This window comes from Nycticebus coucang, chromosome 2 (genome assembly GCF_027406575.1).
Source record: "Nycticebus coucang isolate mNycCou1 chromosome 2, mNycCou1.pri, whole genome shotgun sequence".
NCBI lineage: Eukaryota > Metazoa > Chordata > Mammalia > Primates > Lorisidae > Nycticebus > Nycticebus coucang.
In genome coordinates, this window is record NC_069781.1 from 25,181,613 (window position 1) to 25,199,737 (window position 18,125).

Genomic DNA, 18,125 nt, shown 5'->3' on the forward strand with positions numbered 1-18,125 from the left:
TCGCTGAAGCCCAGGAGTTGGGGGTTGCTGTGAGCTGTGTGAGGCCACGGCACTCTACCGAGGGCCATAAAGTGAGACTCTGTCTCTACAAAAATAAATAAATAAATAAGAAGGGAGGTATTAGAATAACTGTCAGGTTTCTGGCTTGAGCAACAAGGTAGATAAGGTGTCATTTCCTTAGGAAGGAAAGTCAGGTTGAGGAGCCTTTGTCACTTGAAGTTCCCCTAGAGAAGTAAGCCTCGCCCCCAGGCCTCACTATCTTTACCATCTCTCCCCTGCATCTAGAGTGCTACTAACTATGTTCCTTAATTCTCCTCTGGGGACTGGGAAAATAGGCCCTCAGGTAATTTTCTGCATTCTGTGGTTCAGATGAAGAACCCCAGTTGAAAAAGGGTTAGGTAATCTAGGTCTACTGCTTTTTGTTGTTGTTGTTGTTGTTTTTGCAACTGAGTCTTGCTGTGTCTCCGGGGGTAGGGAGTGGTCGTGTCCTCATAGCTCACTGCAGCCTCTACCTCCTGGGCTCAAGCAATTCTCCTGCCTCAGCCTCTGAAGAAACTGGGACTACAGACATGCACAACCATGCCCCGCTAACTTTCTCTATTTTTAGTAGAAATAGGTTTCTCTCTTAGGCTGGTCTTGCACTCCTGAGCTCAAGTAGTGACTTTCTCACCTTGGCCTCCTAGAGTGCTAGGATCACAAGTGTGATCCACCCTGCCCAGCATAGGTCTATTTATGCTTAAGGGTATAGGAGTGGATGAAATTGTCCCGAGAAAGTGTATAAAATTAAATCTAGGCTGTGCATGGTGGCTCATGCCTATAATCCCAGTATTGCTTTGGGACGCCAAGGCAGGATGATAGCTTGAAGCCAGGAGTTCAAGACCAGCCTGAGCAATATAGCAAGACCCTATCTCTATAAAAAAAAATTTAAAAACTACCTGGGTGTGGTATATGCAGTCTTAGCTACTTGGGAGGCTGCAGTAGGAAGATCACGTGAGCCCAAAAGTTGACATTATAGTGAGCTATAATTGGGCCACTGTACTCTAGCCTGGGTGATGGAATGAGACCCTGTCTAAAAATGAAAAAAATTTAATCCATATAAATGAGAGCATCAAAGGACAAGGAGCTGGAGAAAGAGAATCTAAATACTAAATGGAGGGCGGCGCCTGTGGCTCAGTGAGTAGGGCGCCGGCCCCATATGCTGAGGGTGACGGGTTCAAACCCAGCCCCGGCCAAACTGCAACAAAAAAAATACTAAATGGAAAAGTCAGGAAGCAGTGATACCTGAGCTCTTCCGAAGCCAGGAAGAAGATCATTTCAAAGAGGGGAATGGGGAAACCAAAGTGTGGTTATTGCGCCATGGTGATGCTAGTGATGTTTCTTACGGTATGTATGACAAACACTGCAACTTTAATAGTGATGTACTTATATCTATTTATTATAAGTAAAACAGCATTTGTATAGAAATATAAATAATCACCATAGCTAAAATTTACTATGTACTAGGCAGTGTTCTAAGTGCTTTATCTATATTGATATTCTTATTTTTTTTTGCTTTACTACAAACTCAAGTTAAAAAAATGAATCAATTTAGGGCCGCGCCTGTGGCTCAAAGGGGTGGGGCGCTGGCCCCATATGCCGGAGGTAGTGGGTTCAAACCTGGCCCCGACCAAAAACTGCAAAAAAAAAAAAAGAATCAATTTAAAGAAAATAACAAATAGACAATAGAACAAGTGAACTTAGCTATCATAGAAATTGTGAAGGTGGCCCAAAAATGGCTGAGACTTGGGAGGTGGTTTACCAGCTGGATGGTTCACTGAGAAATCATGGGAGAGCAAGAGAAATATATGGTAGTAAACTCTACATAGTCTACAAATGTGCAGAGAATACAGGACCAAAGGAAATCTTGGAAGCTTAGTTTTCCCTGCCTGGGAGGAGGTCACACCGCATCCTTTCAATTCTGGACCATTATGCGAGAGACAGCTTTAACAACAAAGCACAAATACAGTATTAACTACTAACTGTCACAAATGTGTTTGTTACCACAGGGCTGGACTCTTAAATAATGTCCTCAAAGACTCATTGGGTTCTTTAAATTTGGTCAAACTCTTAAATATTATTACCATAGTTAAGTGTATTAGAAATGAGCTCAATTACTTCCTTGGTTGCATTTTGAACACTTCAACAGCTGAGTACATTGTAAATACTCCAGCAGGAATTTCTAGTTCTCATCCTTATTTCTTTGGGATCCCCTGAGAAATACAAGAATCTCATTTATTGCTGAAATACATCTTGTTTAATGTCTTTTATGTCTGTTCCTTGTATCTTAGGAGGAAAAAATGGCAGTGAAAATGCTCCTGAGCAGAAGGACTAAAACAAGCAGATGGAAAGGAAAAGAAGGAAAAGGAAGCGCACTGGTGCAGGAGGGTGGGGACACACACCTTCTGAAATACGACACATCAGACTGGCCCTCGGAGACTCCCTCAGGCCCTGGTACGCATCAGGAAAAGCGGGCCCTCCCGGCATCTAGAGGCCCTGTTGCCTCGACCCCGTGCTGCACACCCGTGGCGATGCTCGCCTGGAGCTTCTCCCTTCTTCCAAGTGGCAACTCTGAGGAGTGCATGTCCCTGGGGTAAAGGAGAAGGCCACGTGCTATCCTGGGCCCAGGAACCCCTGGCTCACTTTGCGGTTTTCACAGCATTCTCACGAGACTGGATCACATCTCAGTCTCATAATTACAGCTCTCTTACGGCTGCTGGAATCAGCCCCCAAATTTCCACAGATCTATTTTCTTTTCTTTCTTTCTTTTTTTGAGACAGAGTCTCAAGCTTACACCCTGGGTAGAGTGCCATGGCATCATGATAGCTCACAACAACCTCCAACTCTTGGGCTCAAGCAATCCTCTTGCCTCAGTTTTTCTATTATTAGTAGAAACAGTCTCGCTCTTGCTCAGGCTGCTTTGGACTCCTGAGCTCAAGCAATCCACCCACATTGGCCTCTCAGAGTGCTGGGATTACAGGCGTGAGCCACCGTGCCTGGCCACCATGGATCTATTTTCCTCATTGAGAGAACAAAATCTGTTCCCAGGCCCCACCACGCAGTAGGTACAAATGAGGCCACAGAACAACTCAAACTTCACAGGCTCTTGTCGTCATGGCTACAACCCGGCAAGCTCACCTGAAAATCTGGCTTGGGCCTTATTGCCTTTGTCAGCATCATCATTTCCAGTTCTCCTTCAGTTCCCTTCTTTTAGTGTAAAGAGTCTATGATTTTATGAGATTGACAAGGAGGGCCGTAGAACCTCCAGTGCAGTTGTTTTGTTTGTTTTTAACTCTTCCTTATGGAACATTTTAAACATGTACCAAAGAACAGAGGAGAGATAATGAACTCTCACTTACCCATTACTTTAACAATGATCTGCTCAGGCCAATTTGTGTCTCATCTACGCTTCCATGTACTGGATACCTCTGGATTATTTTGAAGCAATTCCTTAAATCTTTTAGAGTATACCTCAAGAAGACAACTCTAAGGCGGCGCCTGTGGCTCAGTCGGTAGGGCGCCGGCCCCATATGCCGAGGGTGGTGGGTTCAAACCCGGCCCCGGCCAAACTGCAACCAAAAAATAGCCGGGCGTTGTGGCGGGCGCCTGTAGTCCTAGCTACTCGGGAGGCTGAGGCAAGAGAATCGCTTAAGCCCAGGAGTTGGAGGTTGCTGTGAGCTGTGTGAGGCCACGGCACTCTACCGAGGGCCATAAAGTGAGACTCTTGTCTCTACAAAAAAAAAAAAAAAGACAACTCTATTAAAAAATATTTCTAGAGCAGGGGTTTTAAAACTTAGATTTCTGAATGTAAAATGTGGTACATGTATATGCACTGTGATGAGAAAAATAGTCCACAGCTTTCATAAAAATTTTAAACTGGTCCAGCAGTCTAAAGTGTAAAAAGTCATGGCTGGAGTGGAACAATGAGCATAGAGTCAATTTGTCTGAGGGTCAATTATGCTCAATAGAACAACATCTCTTCTTTTCACTATTTCCACAATTAGACTCTATCAGAAATATCTGAAACTATTTCAGAAGCTATTTCTTAGACATGATTTTAGAAAAAAAAAAAAGAAATGATTTTAGCTGTTTTATATTCAGAGCAGTAACTTTCTACTTTGTAATTTCTAAGGATTAAATGTAGTCTCCAAATCCAAAATAATAAAGACCAGAAAAACATTAATTAGAGGCATGTACACAATGGTCCATATGGAATTACCATGTGAGCTTTCCAAATGGAGCTTCAGCCTACCCAGTGAAGCAAGCCCAAGTAAGAGGACCAGAGAGAGCATCAGAACAACTGTTTCACCCGGAGCATGGCTCAGAAGCATAGAATCTAGGTATAGAACTGCTCGCAAGATCCTAAACTTGCAAACTATAAAGAAAAACATTACATCTAGGAATGTGATACTACAATACATACTGCTGATTAAGTTCAAATAACTGTTATTTTAAGAAAACAGACAAAATATACATTGAACTTTTTTATTTTTCAAAAATCTGGGTCAAACAGTCAAGTTGCATGTACATAAATGAAACCAAATAACAAGTTAAAAACAAAACAAAACAAAACACAACCCAGAACCTTGCAGATTGTTAAGAGACTTTACTAGACTATCAACTAGAAGTCTGGACTAGATGAATAAGAAACTCCTTCCAACGCTAACACTCTATGACGGAAAATAGAAGGAACAGCCACTTCCCACTCATGTAGTCCCACCTGCGCGTGTGCAGGAGAAGAAAGACAAAGTTGAAAATGATACAATAAAATCATTCAAGTTACTGACCATTTCCTACACCATTCAGATAGATGTTTCCAGTGTTAAGAAATTATGGGTATCCTCCTCTACGTTAAAGAAAAAATACACAACAGTGAAAACATTAGGACACAGTTTTGTTGCGATTATTTGGAAAATACAGTCACATAGAAAATATTACATTTTCAAATAAAAGCATTGCATTTTTACCTAAGTGGCTACATGGAACAGACTTCTGTCAGTCACAGCTAAGCAAGAGGACCCTGGGAAAGGCTATTCTTGGAATCTACCCATCTTTATGGGAAGAAGTTTTGCTGTGTTTCAGACTGAAAAACTAAGCAAACACAAAGCAATCCATGAACTATTCTATTGCTAAATTGGAGCAAACATGCTGGTGTCATTGAAAATTTAGTTTAAGTGGACAACTTAGGGCACAGATAAAACTTTAATATTGCCTGGAAGGAACTGAGCATTAAAGCCGAAGATACTCTACATTCCTGTGTTTTCAAGGCCTGCAGTGCAAGCAAATGAAAAAAAAAAAAACCCAGAATAATCCAGCTTTGGTTCTAACACTGACATTGTAGACTCCAGAAGTAATTTTTTTTTTTTTTTTTTTTTTTACTGCTTTTATTCCCTTAATATCTGAACTTAAACAGAATTCCATGAAACTTCAAGTACAGCTAAGGAAAGCACCTCACTGCCCCAGGCCAGCTTCCTGTGGTTGAAATTGCATTTTGTACTCTAAAACGAGCTTTTTTTTGGATCACTTTTTAAAACACAGACATATATTCTTTAATCTTCTAATTTTGCCCCTCTTTCTAGTTCTGAGTTTGAGGAGAATGGGGAAGCACATGGAATGGAGTCAACGAGCTCTAGTGTAGACCAGCAGACACCCAAAGGTGGGGACCCCCAGCCTTTTTATAATTGGAAGAGAGAGACTCTTTTAGATGTTTTAAACGGTGTTGGGAAAAATTGGGAGCAATTTATATTCTATTAGTAAAAGATGTGTCTGAATTTCCTATTTATACCATAATTATCATGCATTGTCTCAATAATAAAAATGAATAAATCACAATGCTGTGCTATGACAATTAATTTTAGATACATTTTCTTGTGTTACTTAGCCCGTTCACGTGAAGACTTTGCTTTTAGCTATGTGGCTTCTAGTCGATATTATCTATTTAAAAGCATATATTCCTTGTTTTAGTGGATAATGAACTGCTATTCAATACCCCAGAGTGAAATTGTGACACTCAGCAAATACTATTGGATTTAAACAAAGCTTTGTAGATTTCAGTACATCTCATTATCTTTATGAGAATATTTCATAGCTGGTATATTTCCTAGATGCTTGTCATATCTAAAAATAGTCCCTATCTTAACATATAAAATGTATGTGAAATTCCAAAGTCACAATTTTCCTCTTCAAAATTCCCTATTGTTTCCTGGCAATTGTATTGTGTGGTAGAGTGGCAGAAGTCTGGAGCCTGACTGCTCCTTTTTTTGGTCTTCTCTTTTTTCTACCTTTCCTTTCTTACAGGCAATTTGTTACTTTTGGACTGGATACCTGCAGGACTTTTCATTCTCTAGGATTCTAATGTTTTTGCCAGGAGCTGATTAGGTATTTGTTTTGTCTTCTTCAGGTTTTTTTTTTGGCCTGGAATGCAAATCTATATACACAGATTTTCATTCTATTCAGGAAAGATTTCACTTTTATAGTCTGATAATATTTTTTTCCTATCAATAATGTCTTTCTATCAGAAAAAAAGTAAATGCCAGTAATGTTAACTACTGTTCCATCTTCCAAATCCATTCCCCTTCTCCACTATTCACTTGTTTAAGAAAACAAGAAGATAAATCTCAAGTTTGTCCTTCACATAATTGATATGAGGTTTTAAAAGCTTCAATTTGTTCTTTTCTGCTTGGAATGTGGATTTTAATCTGCTCTTGTGTTTTTGGCTTCCTTGAAATCCTTCTATTTCCTTTTCCATTTTATTCTATTGCCTTTTTCTCTTAACGCATTCCCATCTTAAGATTGCTCACTATTGCTGCATAGAAGCAATTCTTCTGTTCTTTCAGTTATGACAAGGAGAATCCTAAGAATTTCTTGTTTCCTGCAGTCCATCACTTTTATTTTCAAGAGTGTTCCGGAAGCTGTTCATTTTTTTTCTCTGTACTCATCCTTAAATGTGGTCCTATGTTCCCAGCCCCTGCCCACTTGCGTGTTTGTTGAATCCCTTTTATGTCAAATCCCAGGCCCACAGTAAGGTGATGTTCATATTTCCAAGTTCTATTTCTAGTTTACCATGAGGGAAGGCATTATAGACTGATTTTCTACTCCTGAATCTCCTACTTTTCTATTGACATAGCATCCTTTCCCTTCCTACTGCCTGGTTTTCTGGATCTCTGAACCAGCATCATGCCTGAGAAATCGTGTTCTGCTACTCGGTCATTTATGGCTTCTGCCTGCACTGAAGGGGCGTTATTCTCTGACTGGGCAGTTTGTCTAATAGTCCCTCCCTGCTACCTGCTACCTTTTAGCCCTAGGATTTGTCTTGGGACTGAATGAAGAGAACGAGAGGTTGGAGAGAAGGGAGGGTGGTGTAGCTTCACGGTGTGGCAGCTGGCTGAGAGCATCAGCCTGAACTTCTCTGGAGCTCCGACCCAGAGTAAGGAGACAGCTATGGTTGGGGAGGACAAGAACTTAACCGATCCCAAAGTTTTAGTTTCACAAGCCTCTGTTCCATGAAGGGAAGACAGGGTTTGAGCTTTTGCCCCAATCCACCTCATAAATTCTGTGAATTCCGTCTACATTCCAGAATTAAGATCTGGGGCTTTATGAATATTTTTCTGGGAAGGTGGGAGAAGCTCACTCACTGGAGGTTTCTGCTAGCCAATGTCTGTTTTGCCAAATGCAGTTCTATAATTACTTTTTAAAAATCTGAACCTTCCCAGCTATGACATGAGGGAAGGCATTATGGACTGATTTTCTACTTCTGAATCTCCTACTTATTGTTTGACTGATCTTAGATGGACCCTTTAATATCCCTGGCCTTTAATTTCTGAAGGAGCTAAGAAAATTTAACTACAAAGTATGACTCCCTGGTATAAAAAATATTTTGAATTGGAGGCCAGTCAAGGTCAAGAAACAATGGAGGACTTCCCTCTATCTGCATAAACCGGGCAGGCCTGATCAGAGGACCAAAGAGGGTAATAGAGATCTTTTCTGTTACCTCAAAATATTTCAGGAATGGGGGTCAGGAATGTAGGAATACATGGCCCAAATCACTTGGGTCATCAATACCCATCTCTCAGGTTAATTTATAAGTCAATCTATTTCTCCCCACATCCATTCGTCTCCCTAGCAACCATTTATTGCCCTATTCTTCCCAACTGCCCCCTTCCCTCGAAGGTGTATTTGAACTCCATTGGAAAACTGTGTTATCACTCTGATTTTGCCTTTATGAAGTAAATAAATTCTCTTATTAATCTTCCTTGATTGTAAGTTGATCTTTCAGTGAACTTTTAGGGGAAAGGGCAAGTTTCCCCTCACCTCTACATTTTTCCTTGTTGGTAAAACGAGGGAGTATGACTAGATGATCTCAGAGTTACCTCTAACCTATTCCTTTTTAGGTTAGAAAAATAAAAAAAATGCCCCAATAGAAGAAAGAACAGAAAACAAATGACTACATTTTGCTATTAGAGTAGGCTTCAGCCTAAAGATTATAAAAAATCTTCTGGCAACAGAATTAAAAACCACGAATAAAAAACCGAACATGTAATCATGGCATAGGTTAGGAAAACTTCTTTACATTTTAAGCAACGGTTCCAATGTCAAAACAGGTACAGTTTATAAACCAACTGACTTCTTTTAGAATATACTGGCATGTATAGTCTAGAATATATCTGCCCTTTAAAGTAGATAACGGTTGAGCGGTGCCTGTGGCTCAAAGGGGTAGAGCATTGGCCCCATATGCCGGAGTGACGGGTTCAAACCCAGCCCCGGCCAAAAAAAAAAAAAAAAAAAACTTCAAAAAAAAAGGAGATAACGGGTAATATAAATTGCTCATTGGATAAAGATAGAAGATTTGCAGTACACAGAAAATATACTCATTCATAGAAAACCATCAGGCTTTCGAGGAACTATTAAATTATACCCAAATGACTTTTTCAGTTAGTAAGAGAGTAGATATAAAGTGTCTGGTGCAAGAAACAAAATATTTCCCAAGCAAATAGAAACTGTGTTTAATTTTTAAAAAGTTGATTGGTGGGCCGGGCATGGTGGCTCATGCCTGAAGTCCTAGCACTCTCACCAGGCCAAAGGAGTGGACTGCCTGAGCTCAGGAGTTCCAGACCAGCCTGAGCCAGAGCAAGGCCCCATCTCTAAAAATAGATAGGCGCTGTAATGGGAGCCTGTAGTCCCAGCTACTCAGGAGGCTGAGGCAAGAGAATCACTTGAGCCCAAGAGTCTGAGGTTGCTGTGAGCTATGTCACGGCACTCTATTGAGGGTAACAAAATAAGACTTTGTCTCAAAAAAAGTTGATTGATTTAGGCCAGCATGGTGGCTCATGACTGTAATCCCAGCACTCTGGGAAGGTGAGGCAGGAGGATTGTTTGAGCCCAGGAGTTCAAAGTTACAGTGAGCTGTGTGAGGTCAACTGTACCATAGCCTGGGCAACAGAGTCTGTTTCCCCCAAAAAAGAAGTTAAATGGACCTCCAAGGCAGTTTTGTCTAATGGATTGAGCACTGGATTTTGAGTCAAAGACCCTATATTCAAACTTAAGTTCTCTAACTTATTAGCTCCGTGAGACTTTTGGAAGTTTAATTAACTTCTCTGAGCCTGGTTTCTCAATAAGTAAAATGGGAATAATTAGACCCTTGCAGAGCTGCTGTGAAAATTAAAGGAGAATGTGAGGCAGCTTTGAGAAAGCACTTAAAACTGTGTCAAATCTGAACCTTCTAGAACAGTGGTTCTCAACCTGTGGGTCATGACCCCTTTGGGGGTCGGAAAACACGTATTTCCGATGGTCTTAGGAACCGAGACACCGCTCCTCTACCCGTCTCTAGGCTGGTCCGTCCACATACAGATCTGTCCACATACAGTACCCGGCATGATGACATCATCTGTATTAAAGGGTTGAGAACCATTGTCCTAGAAACTTGCATTTGAACAAATCAGTATATGTAATAATAACCAGTTAAATGTAAATTAAGTCAATTATATTGACCATTATGTCTTTAGGAGCCCATTCTCAACAGGGGAGAGAGATCTAATTGCTATTATTATTATTATTTTTTGAAACAGTCTCAAGCTATTGCTCTGGGTAGAATGCTGTGGCATCAAAGCTCACAGCAACCTCCAACTCTTGAGCTCAAGTGATGCTCTTGCCTCAGTTTTTCTATTTTTAGTAGAGGCAGGTTCTCCCTTTTTGCTCAGGCTACTCTGGAACTCGTGAGCTCAAGCTTTCCACCTGCCTGGGCCTCCTAGAGTGCTAATATCTAATTGCTATTAATAGTAATGGAACTAGTATGTATCTCCATATTATCCAGTTTTTTGGTTTTTTTTTTTTTTTTTTTTTGGCCGGGGCTGGGTTTGAACCCGCCACCCTCGGCATATGGGACCAGCACTCTACCCCTTTGAGCCACAGGCGCTGCCCAAGGTTTTTTTTTTTTTTTTTTTTGTCTTAGGTATTTCCTGAAATAATGAACTTCCATATGAGTTGCATTAAATAAATAACTAAACACTTTACTTGAACATAACAATCTGATTCTGATCAATAACATAGGAAAACTTCTCAGGATTTCTTGGACTATAATGAATTAGAAGTATGCTTAAGCATAAAAATAATGGGTGAACTTTGCCTGAAGAATGGGCAGCCTCCCTCAAAAGACTTTTGGGAAATCCAGTGATGTAAGGACACATGTCAGAAGTAAGAATGATCAGAGATGTTAATTATTATCCTGGATGGCCTCCTCTTCTCTGGGAAAGGGAGCGCAGCTGTCGGTCACTCCCAATCCTTCCCAACTCCTGTTTTAATTAAGGTGATTAATTTATATGAGAAGATGCAACAAAGATCTTAAGAACATTGCTAAACAATGGGTTTTTTTTAAACACAGATCATTAAAAATTCACTTTAAAGGCAAAAGCATTTAAAAGTATTCTTCTGCTCAGAGCTCATTGTTTCTGTGAGTATGGGCCTTAGCCTTAACTTTCATCACGTAGAGAAAATGAGGTAACTCTTACTTGAGGTCCTCATTGTTTACCTTCATTGATGCCTAAAGGTTAACTAGTTATAAGTTCAAAGTTTTTAAGCAATCGCCATCTCATATAAAGCAACAGAGAGGGCTGGGTACAGTGCCACATGCCTCTAATCCCAGCATTTTGGGAGGCTGAGCCGGGTGGATCGCTTGAGCTCAGGAGTTTGAGACCAGACTGAGCAAGAGCGAGACCCCATCTGTACCAAAAAATAATATATACATATATAGAAAAACTAGCTGGGCATTGTGGCAGGTGCCTGTAGTCTCAGCTACTTGGGAGGCTGAGGCAAAAGGATCACTTGAGCCCAAGAGTTTGAGGTTGATGTGAGCTATGATGACGCCATGGCACTACACGGAGGGCAACAAAAAGTGAGACTCTATCTTAAAAAATAAAAATAAGGCGCTCAAGCAGCTAAGACACCAGCCACATACACCAGAACTGACGGGTTCAAATCTGGCCCAGGTCTGCCAAACAATGACAACTACAACCAAAACATAGCTGGGCATTGTGGCAGGCACCTATAGTCCCAGCTACTCGGGAAGCTGAGGCAAGAGAGTCGCTTAAGCCCAGGAGTTTGAGGTTGCTGTGAGCTGTGATGCCACAGCACTCTACCCAGGGCGATAACTTGAGGCTCTGTCTCAAAAAATAAAATAAAATTAAATTAAAAAATAAAAATAAATAAAAATTAAAGCAACAAAGAGATGAATGTTTTCTTTTTATTTAAGTAGTAACAGTATAGCTAGTGTTAACCTAAACTGAGAAAAATAATCAACATTCTGCTGCCTAAGGATAGCAAGATAATTTAGAAGTTGTGGAACTTGAAAATTCAAGAATGGCATCTTGTCTTGGGAAAGCTGAAATCAACATGATTTTTTTCCTTGAAAAGAAAAATCTTATTCCTAAAGAAGGTATCGCTAATGAGTGAGAAGCACAAAATTAGGAGATAAATTATTTGGCTTTCAGGAATTAGGAACTTTGCCACTTCCTCATTGTATGAACCTTGAAGAACTGCAGAAGTGTGACTTTGTTCACCTTGGAGATGATCCATTCCTCTGAGCCCACTTTATAGCTGAGGAAAGTGACACCAGCATTTGCCCAAGTGAGGAGTGAAATAGCTCCCAGTCTAGCAATCTTTTCATTTTAGCAAGAGGCTTTAGTTTCTATATGAGTATTACTTTGTTCAGATTCTCCTAATGACCGTGTCTATGAACTGGTCGAGAGAGTGGAATATAGTGCTTGATGCTTTTAGTAAGGCTAGATTAAAATAAAAATCAAAGTAAGAGAATTTCATATTTCTTCAACACCATTTATCAGTCTGACTAATGCAGTAAAAAAAAAAAAAAAATCCGAGGAAAATTGGAAAAATGCCACATGACCAAGGAGACCATTTCTTTCACAGCTTTGGTTAGATACTTCCATAATATTCCTTTTTGCAAACACACTAAACAATGGAAAAACTGTCTCATAAAGCCTATTAAGGCTTTTCTGTTCTACTTTCACTTATTTTTGCTATATTTGAGGTATCAGGGCTTGGCTGAGTTAGAGGTAGAATTCATGGGTGAAAATGTGTTAACTTGACCAGATTATCAGGTTTGGTTTCCTCTTCAAGTTTAACATTTTAAGAGAGAGAGAAAATCTCCATGATGGAGGAAATAAGTGGTATAAAGCAGATTAGTTAAATAAATCTATCACATGCTTATGATGTGCTCAACTCTTTATGTTTAATTCAATTTGACACTTATCATCTCTGCCAGAGTAAACTTCCAACAAGGAGACCTGCTAGATTCTGAAGAATCAGTAGCAAGAAAGCAGGGCTCACTTCAGAGCAGATACGCACAGTGCTGTGGGCAGGAGCTCACCCAAAGGACTCCACAGGCCCTCTCATAACTCCTGCAGCACCAGCCTGATGCACAGCCCAAAGGTAACTGGTATCTAGGTGAATTTGAGAATTCTCAAAATTCATTCCCACTTTGGAACACAAAAACTCCCAAAGGTAAGTGGGGAAAATGTTCTCAACCTTCCCTCTTGGGATCTCCTTTCTCCTGTTTAGGCCAAGAGCCGAAAATCCCGGTGTCCGCAGCAGGTAAGGTTTAGAGCAGACTGGAAAGCCAAAACAACTGCCCTAGCAGAACACCAACCAGACTACCTACTCTGCCCCCCATTAAGATCCTCCAGGGTCGGCCTTAGCCACGCACATGGACAGGCACTTTGCCATCTTAACAGGTTCACCAGGCTTGAACACACAAGTGTGTGCGCGCACATACATATACACAAAGATGTAACAGATAAAGTACCTAGCACAATGGGTGGGGCATGGTAACACCTGACGGAAGTGTTCTCCTTCACACTTCCATGCCCAAGAAGGCATGTAATGAACGGCATTTAGGATGCTGAGACACCGTTCTTTCCATCGGACAGCTCTGAAGATGTGCCCTCCAGATGTAATCATTCGCTTCAGAACTCTGGGGATTTATAGTACATCAAATAGGTGGCAGGCAACAAGCCCGAAGCAGGGACGGTTATTCAGTGCATGAGACGCCACTATCAGTAGAAAGGTTACAAACTCTAGATCGGTTATTGCTACTATTGGAAATGTTAAAATCTGAAAAGATTCCTAAGAGCCATTTCTTCTTGAATCTAAAATAAAAGTGGAGGCTTTATTTACGTAAGCTGCAGGCTCTGCCCAATAGTTCACAGAGGTTATATTTCAGTTTCAGTGCAGAACTGACAAGGACATGAACATCTGCTTTCCACAAACAAAAATATCCTTTGGGTGTTTAGCGAACTAAAGGAAAACTGTATCTAATGTTTTGTCTATCTCTTTTTAATCAAAACCCTAAAATCACTATAGGAAAACCACAACAGAACAGTATACAATATCAAGTCATAACAATGATTATTAAATATTACCTGTTATTTACATACAGATGTAAATATTCCAAAATTAACCTCTACCAAGGAAAGATCAACTAGTAAACAAAATTATCAATGCACAGTAACTTAAAAGGGAACATCACAGCTTAAGGCAGCATTGGTCGAGTGTTCTCTGGTAAAGAAGTATTATGTATTTCAGTGACTAGGGAATGTTCTTAAAAAACAATTAAAATAAATACCAAAATAATATTTTGAAAAAGAAATGGGACTGATTTTCTGACTTCTCCAAAGTCAGAATTTGTACAGGAATTTTAATTCAGGATTAGAAAACACACACAGGAACATGGCATAAAGTTGTAGAAGTTTTTCCTCAAATATAAAGATCTGTATGAATTATTGTTATTATTAATTAGTACTCTTTGGACTCCTTATTCACCTACTGTTGCATTCAGAGTAGTAATCAGAAAATTCTGCTAATGTTTAAATAATTATGCAATCAGGCTGAATTTTACCTGAGTGAAATGGTTTCAAATGCCATTAATAATCTACATTAGGCTCTGACTTTACAACTACATTCTTAATGCTGGGTTTGCTTACCTGGTCGGTCGCCTAAATTATCATGTCGCAAGCTCTGGTGCCAACCTAAAATGATGGCATCTGCCGTGGCTGAAAAAGTCAGGCTTTGACAACAATATTTCAAAGCTCTTTAATAAACATGTTTTGGGATTTGTTTTCTTTGCAGTTTATTTTGTTGGATTTTCTTGGTAGCCGATAATTACCTTTAGTTGTTTTAATAGATCCAGTGTTATATGCTGACAGAACTATGACATGAAACACAGATTAATAACAATAAAAAATGTTCAAATGAAAAGAGCTCTCATGTGGTGCTGAGAAATAAAATGTAGGCACTTCTGCTTCAGGAGGTTTTCACATTTTGAATCACAGATGGCTTTTCCAAGCCATTTTCCTTCACTGCTGGAAATTCCCTCATACTACAAACCATCTAGTCACAGGAAACCTTGTTCTCACAAACACCCTTCTGGTGCATTCATCTTTTTCACAAAATTGTCTCCACTGACAGTCGAGATGGAGTCCCTTCCACTGCGGATCTCCCCTCCGGCGAGGCTGCTTGCTCTGCAGAACCTCGTTACCCACCAGCAAAACATAAAGGAGGGTCAAGAAGTGCACTTCTGTCCCTGGACATTGTTAACACGTCGCCTCTCTCCTTCTGCTTCATTCTTGTGAGTGTAATTCAACAAGTGTAATCCTAACACTCTAAAGCGACTGGGCTACTGGGATTTTTTTTTTTTTTAAGTGATTACTTAAACAGTTTCCTTTTTTATTTTATTTTCTTTCTTTTCTTGAGAAAACCTGTGCTAAAAAGGCACTAGATAAAATGAATTTCCTCACTCTTGTATGTAGCAATTATACATTGTGTTAAATTCTAAAAGTTAACAAAGGTGACAGACATTTGGATAAAACATCTGAATTATTCAGACTCATCTACTTAAAAAACAAACCCAAGTCAGGGGATTAGCAGGCCACGCTGATGGAGACCAGCCTGATAGACGTCATGCCTGGTCAGCCCCTGCCTCCTCAGAGCACTGGTGACGCTGACTCTGGCCACCTAGGGGAGCTCTGGCCTAGGAGGGTGCACGGGGCAAGGGCTGGACCCAGGCTGGGCTCACTGGCAGCAGCTGTGAGAGCCCAGCCTCCTGGAGACCTGAGTAAACGAGACGAAGGTGAAGTTCTCACAGTTTTCCAGCTTGACCTTCTTGGCTAAGTTTGGGACAATTCCACGAAGAGATCGCAGCCCCATCCTCTGTTCCTCGTACCACACACTGCCCATGTCTGCGGCCTCCTTTCTGGCGGTAAGGTAGAAGGGGGAGCGGGCCTCCATCTGGGTGGGCGGCCGGTGGATGTACATGTACTTGTAGAGGAGGCAGTAAGGGCACTGTCGGTGCCCCCTGGAGTGCTCGTGGTAGATCTTCCCGTGACACACTCTGGTGGAACCACTCCGACTCTCCCGCTTGACGCTGTCTGTCCGCGCGAAGTAGGGCTGGTTCTGTGGGTCTTTGAGCAGCTCAATGTCCCCATACATCAGATCCGCGTGCTCCTGCAGCGTCCGCATGTTCAGGTACTGGCTGTTGTACTTGACCACAGTGGACAGGAGAGTGATAGGGCTGTCATCCCCCAAACAGCCCGCCTGCCACATCTCCTCCTCGTCGGAGAGGGAGAAGTAGACGATGTTGCGAGAACGGGCCCCTGACATGCCGGCCTTACTCAGCACCCACAGCTTCTCCTTGAGCTTCTTGGTGGAGGAGCTGAAGGTGCTGCTGGTGATGGAGAAGCCCACACCTGCGTTCTTCAGGATGCGGTCCAGGCCTCGGCGGATGGCGTGGAGTGAGGTGGCCAGGAAGTCGGAGCCGTCACTCTTCTTAACGGTGACATAAAAGTTCTCGAGTAGCTCGTTCAACTTCACTGCAGGGATCTCAAATGAGACAAACACTGAGGTTACACACTTGAGGACACCCACATAGCCAGACCCCTCCTTCCTTTCCCATCCTCACCAGGGGCTGCACTGTGGACAAGACACGTGGTGGCCTCTAAAGGGTTGACCCCTTAGTGACACAGTGGAAACAACAGTGAACTTCAAGCTGGAAGATCTTCTACACTTGGATCCACCACTCAAACCTTTGCTTCCATTCACAAAACAGGACATAATGACCTCTCAAAGGATCGTTGTAATGTTTAACGTAGTGGGCCACGAGAGGGTTTGCAAATAGTAACGAACACACACACCCTGTGTGTCTGCAAACACAGACATAAACTGTAAATATACCTTTTCTTTGGTCTTTTGTAATTTTCATTATTCCTTTCTGGAAGGCCCTTTTTCTTTTCTTTGCTTGCAAATCATTTGCTTTCCTTCCTTTCAATAAAATTCAACCATCCTCTGTAAAGGATTCCTAAACTAAACTTAAACTCTGAATCGCTTCAGCATTAATTTCCTCGACACGTGCACACTGGTCTTGGCGTTACTACACATGGTGCTCTAAGGAAAGACAATTGAGGTCTCCTCCACTGAAGAGAGCAAGTTAATGCTCCTTGATTGTCACTTGAATTTATCTGAATAGGTCCTGAAATATATCTCTGGCTTAATGACCGACAGGTCTTCAGTATCAATTATTTGTTAAAGAGAAATCAAACACTTAATGACTATACTGACAGGGAGAGCACCTGATTTGGTATGGTAGGAGAGAAGGTAGCTTGGCTAGTAAGAAAGCTTTATTTTCAAGATGCAGAGCAAACCAGATCTTGCTCATAGTGTATTCAGGCTGAATGTACTAATAGGTTTTAGGACAGTAAGAAAATCTCAGCAAAAAAATTCTTTACTGAGTAGAAATTGAACAGATTAACATTCATTCTTCTAATATCCCTGAGTCAAAGAGAAAGAATTCAAGATTAAGAATTAACAACAACAAAAAAAGAATTAATGAAAAGCCACCTATTGGATACAGCGTAGGGGCATACAGCAAGCACGGTTCTGGATAAAGGACTCAACCACAACTCAGACTTTGAACTTTACCTTATAAATGTAACAATCACAAGTATCCTATATTAACACCAAATTTAAAAAAATTAACAAAAGGAAAAATATTACATATCAAAATATATGAGATACTGTGGCCAGGCATGGTGGCTCACGCCTGTAATCCTAGGACTTTGGGAGGCCAAGGTGGGTGGATGGCCTGAGCTCACAGGTTTGAGATGAGCCTGAGCAAGTGCAAGACCCCGTCTCTAAAAATAGCCGGCATTGTGGCAGGTGCCTGTAGTCCCAGCTGACGCAGAGAACCACATGAGCTCAAGAGTTTGAGGTTGCTGTGAGCAATGACACCACAGCACTCTACTGAGAGCAACAAATGATACTCTGTCTCAAAAAAACAAAAACAAAATGTATGAGATACTGCAAAATATACAGAGGGTACCAAAAAATGTATGCACATTTTAAGAGATGTTATCTATGTACCACTTTTTGAAGTTGAATCGAAGGTACCATTACTGGTCAAGTGTACCTAGGCATGCTACACACATCAATTTTACTTCCAATTCATACACTTTTTGGGAATGTGTATAAATATTTTTTGCACCCCTAGTATTTCAATAATATAGTTTTGAATGACTTTGTTAGAAAACTTT

The 18,125-nt window shown here is 41.0% G+C and overlaps 2 protein-coding genes across 5 annotated transcripts in view; one reads left to right on the forward strand and one right to left on the reverse strand.

Annotated features, from left to right (window-relative positions):
- INIP (INTS3 and NABP interacting protein) overlaps positions 1–3,519 on the forward strand; it is a 45,878-nt gene extending 42,359 nt beyond the window's left edge. For all 3 annotated transcript variants that reach the window (XR_008374980.1, XR_008374988.1, XM_053565792.1), the window contains one exon: positions 2,328–3,519. Coding sequence is in view for 1 of the 3 variants with exons in the window: in XM_053565792.1 (XP_053421767.1) it covers positions 2,328–2,633 (306 nt within the window). In the remaining 2 variants the exon portion in view is untranslated. The remainder of the gene's footprint in view (positions 1–2,327) is intronic.
- Positions 3,520–13,770: 10,251 nt separating this feature from the next.
- Positions 13,771–18,125, reverse strand: part of KIAA1958 (KIAA1958 ortholog) — a 162,679-nt gene continuing 158,324 nt past the window's right edge. For both annotated transcript variants that reach the window (XM_053565716.1, XM_053565723.1), the window contains one exon: positions 13,771–16,419. In XM_053565716.1, coding sequence (XP_053421691.1) covers positions 15,613–16,419 — 807 coding nt within the window. In that variant the 3' untranslated portion in view covers positions 13,771–15,612. The remainder of the gene's footprint in view (positions 16,420–18,125) is intronic.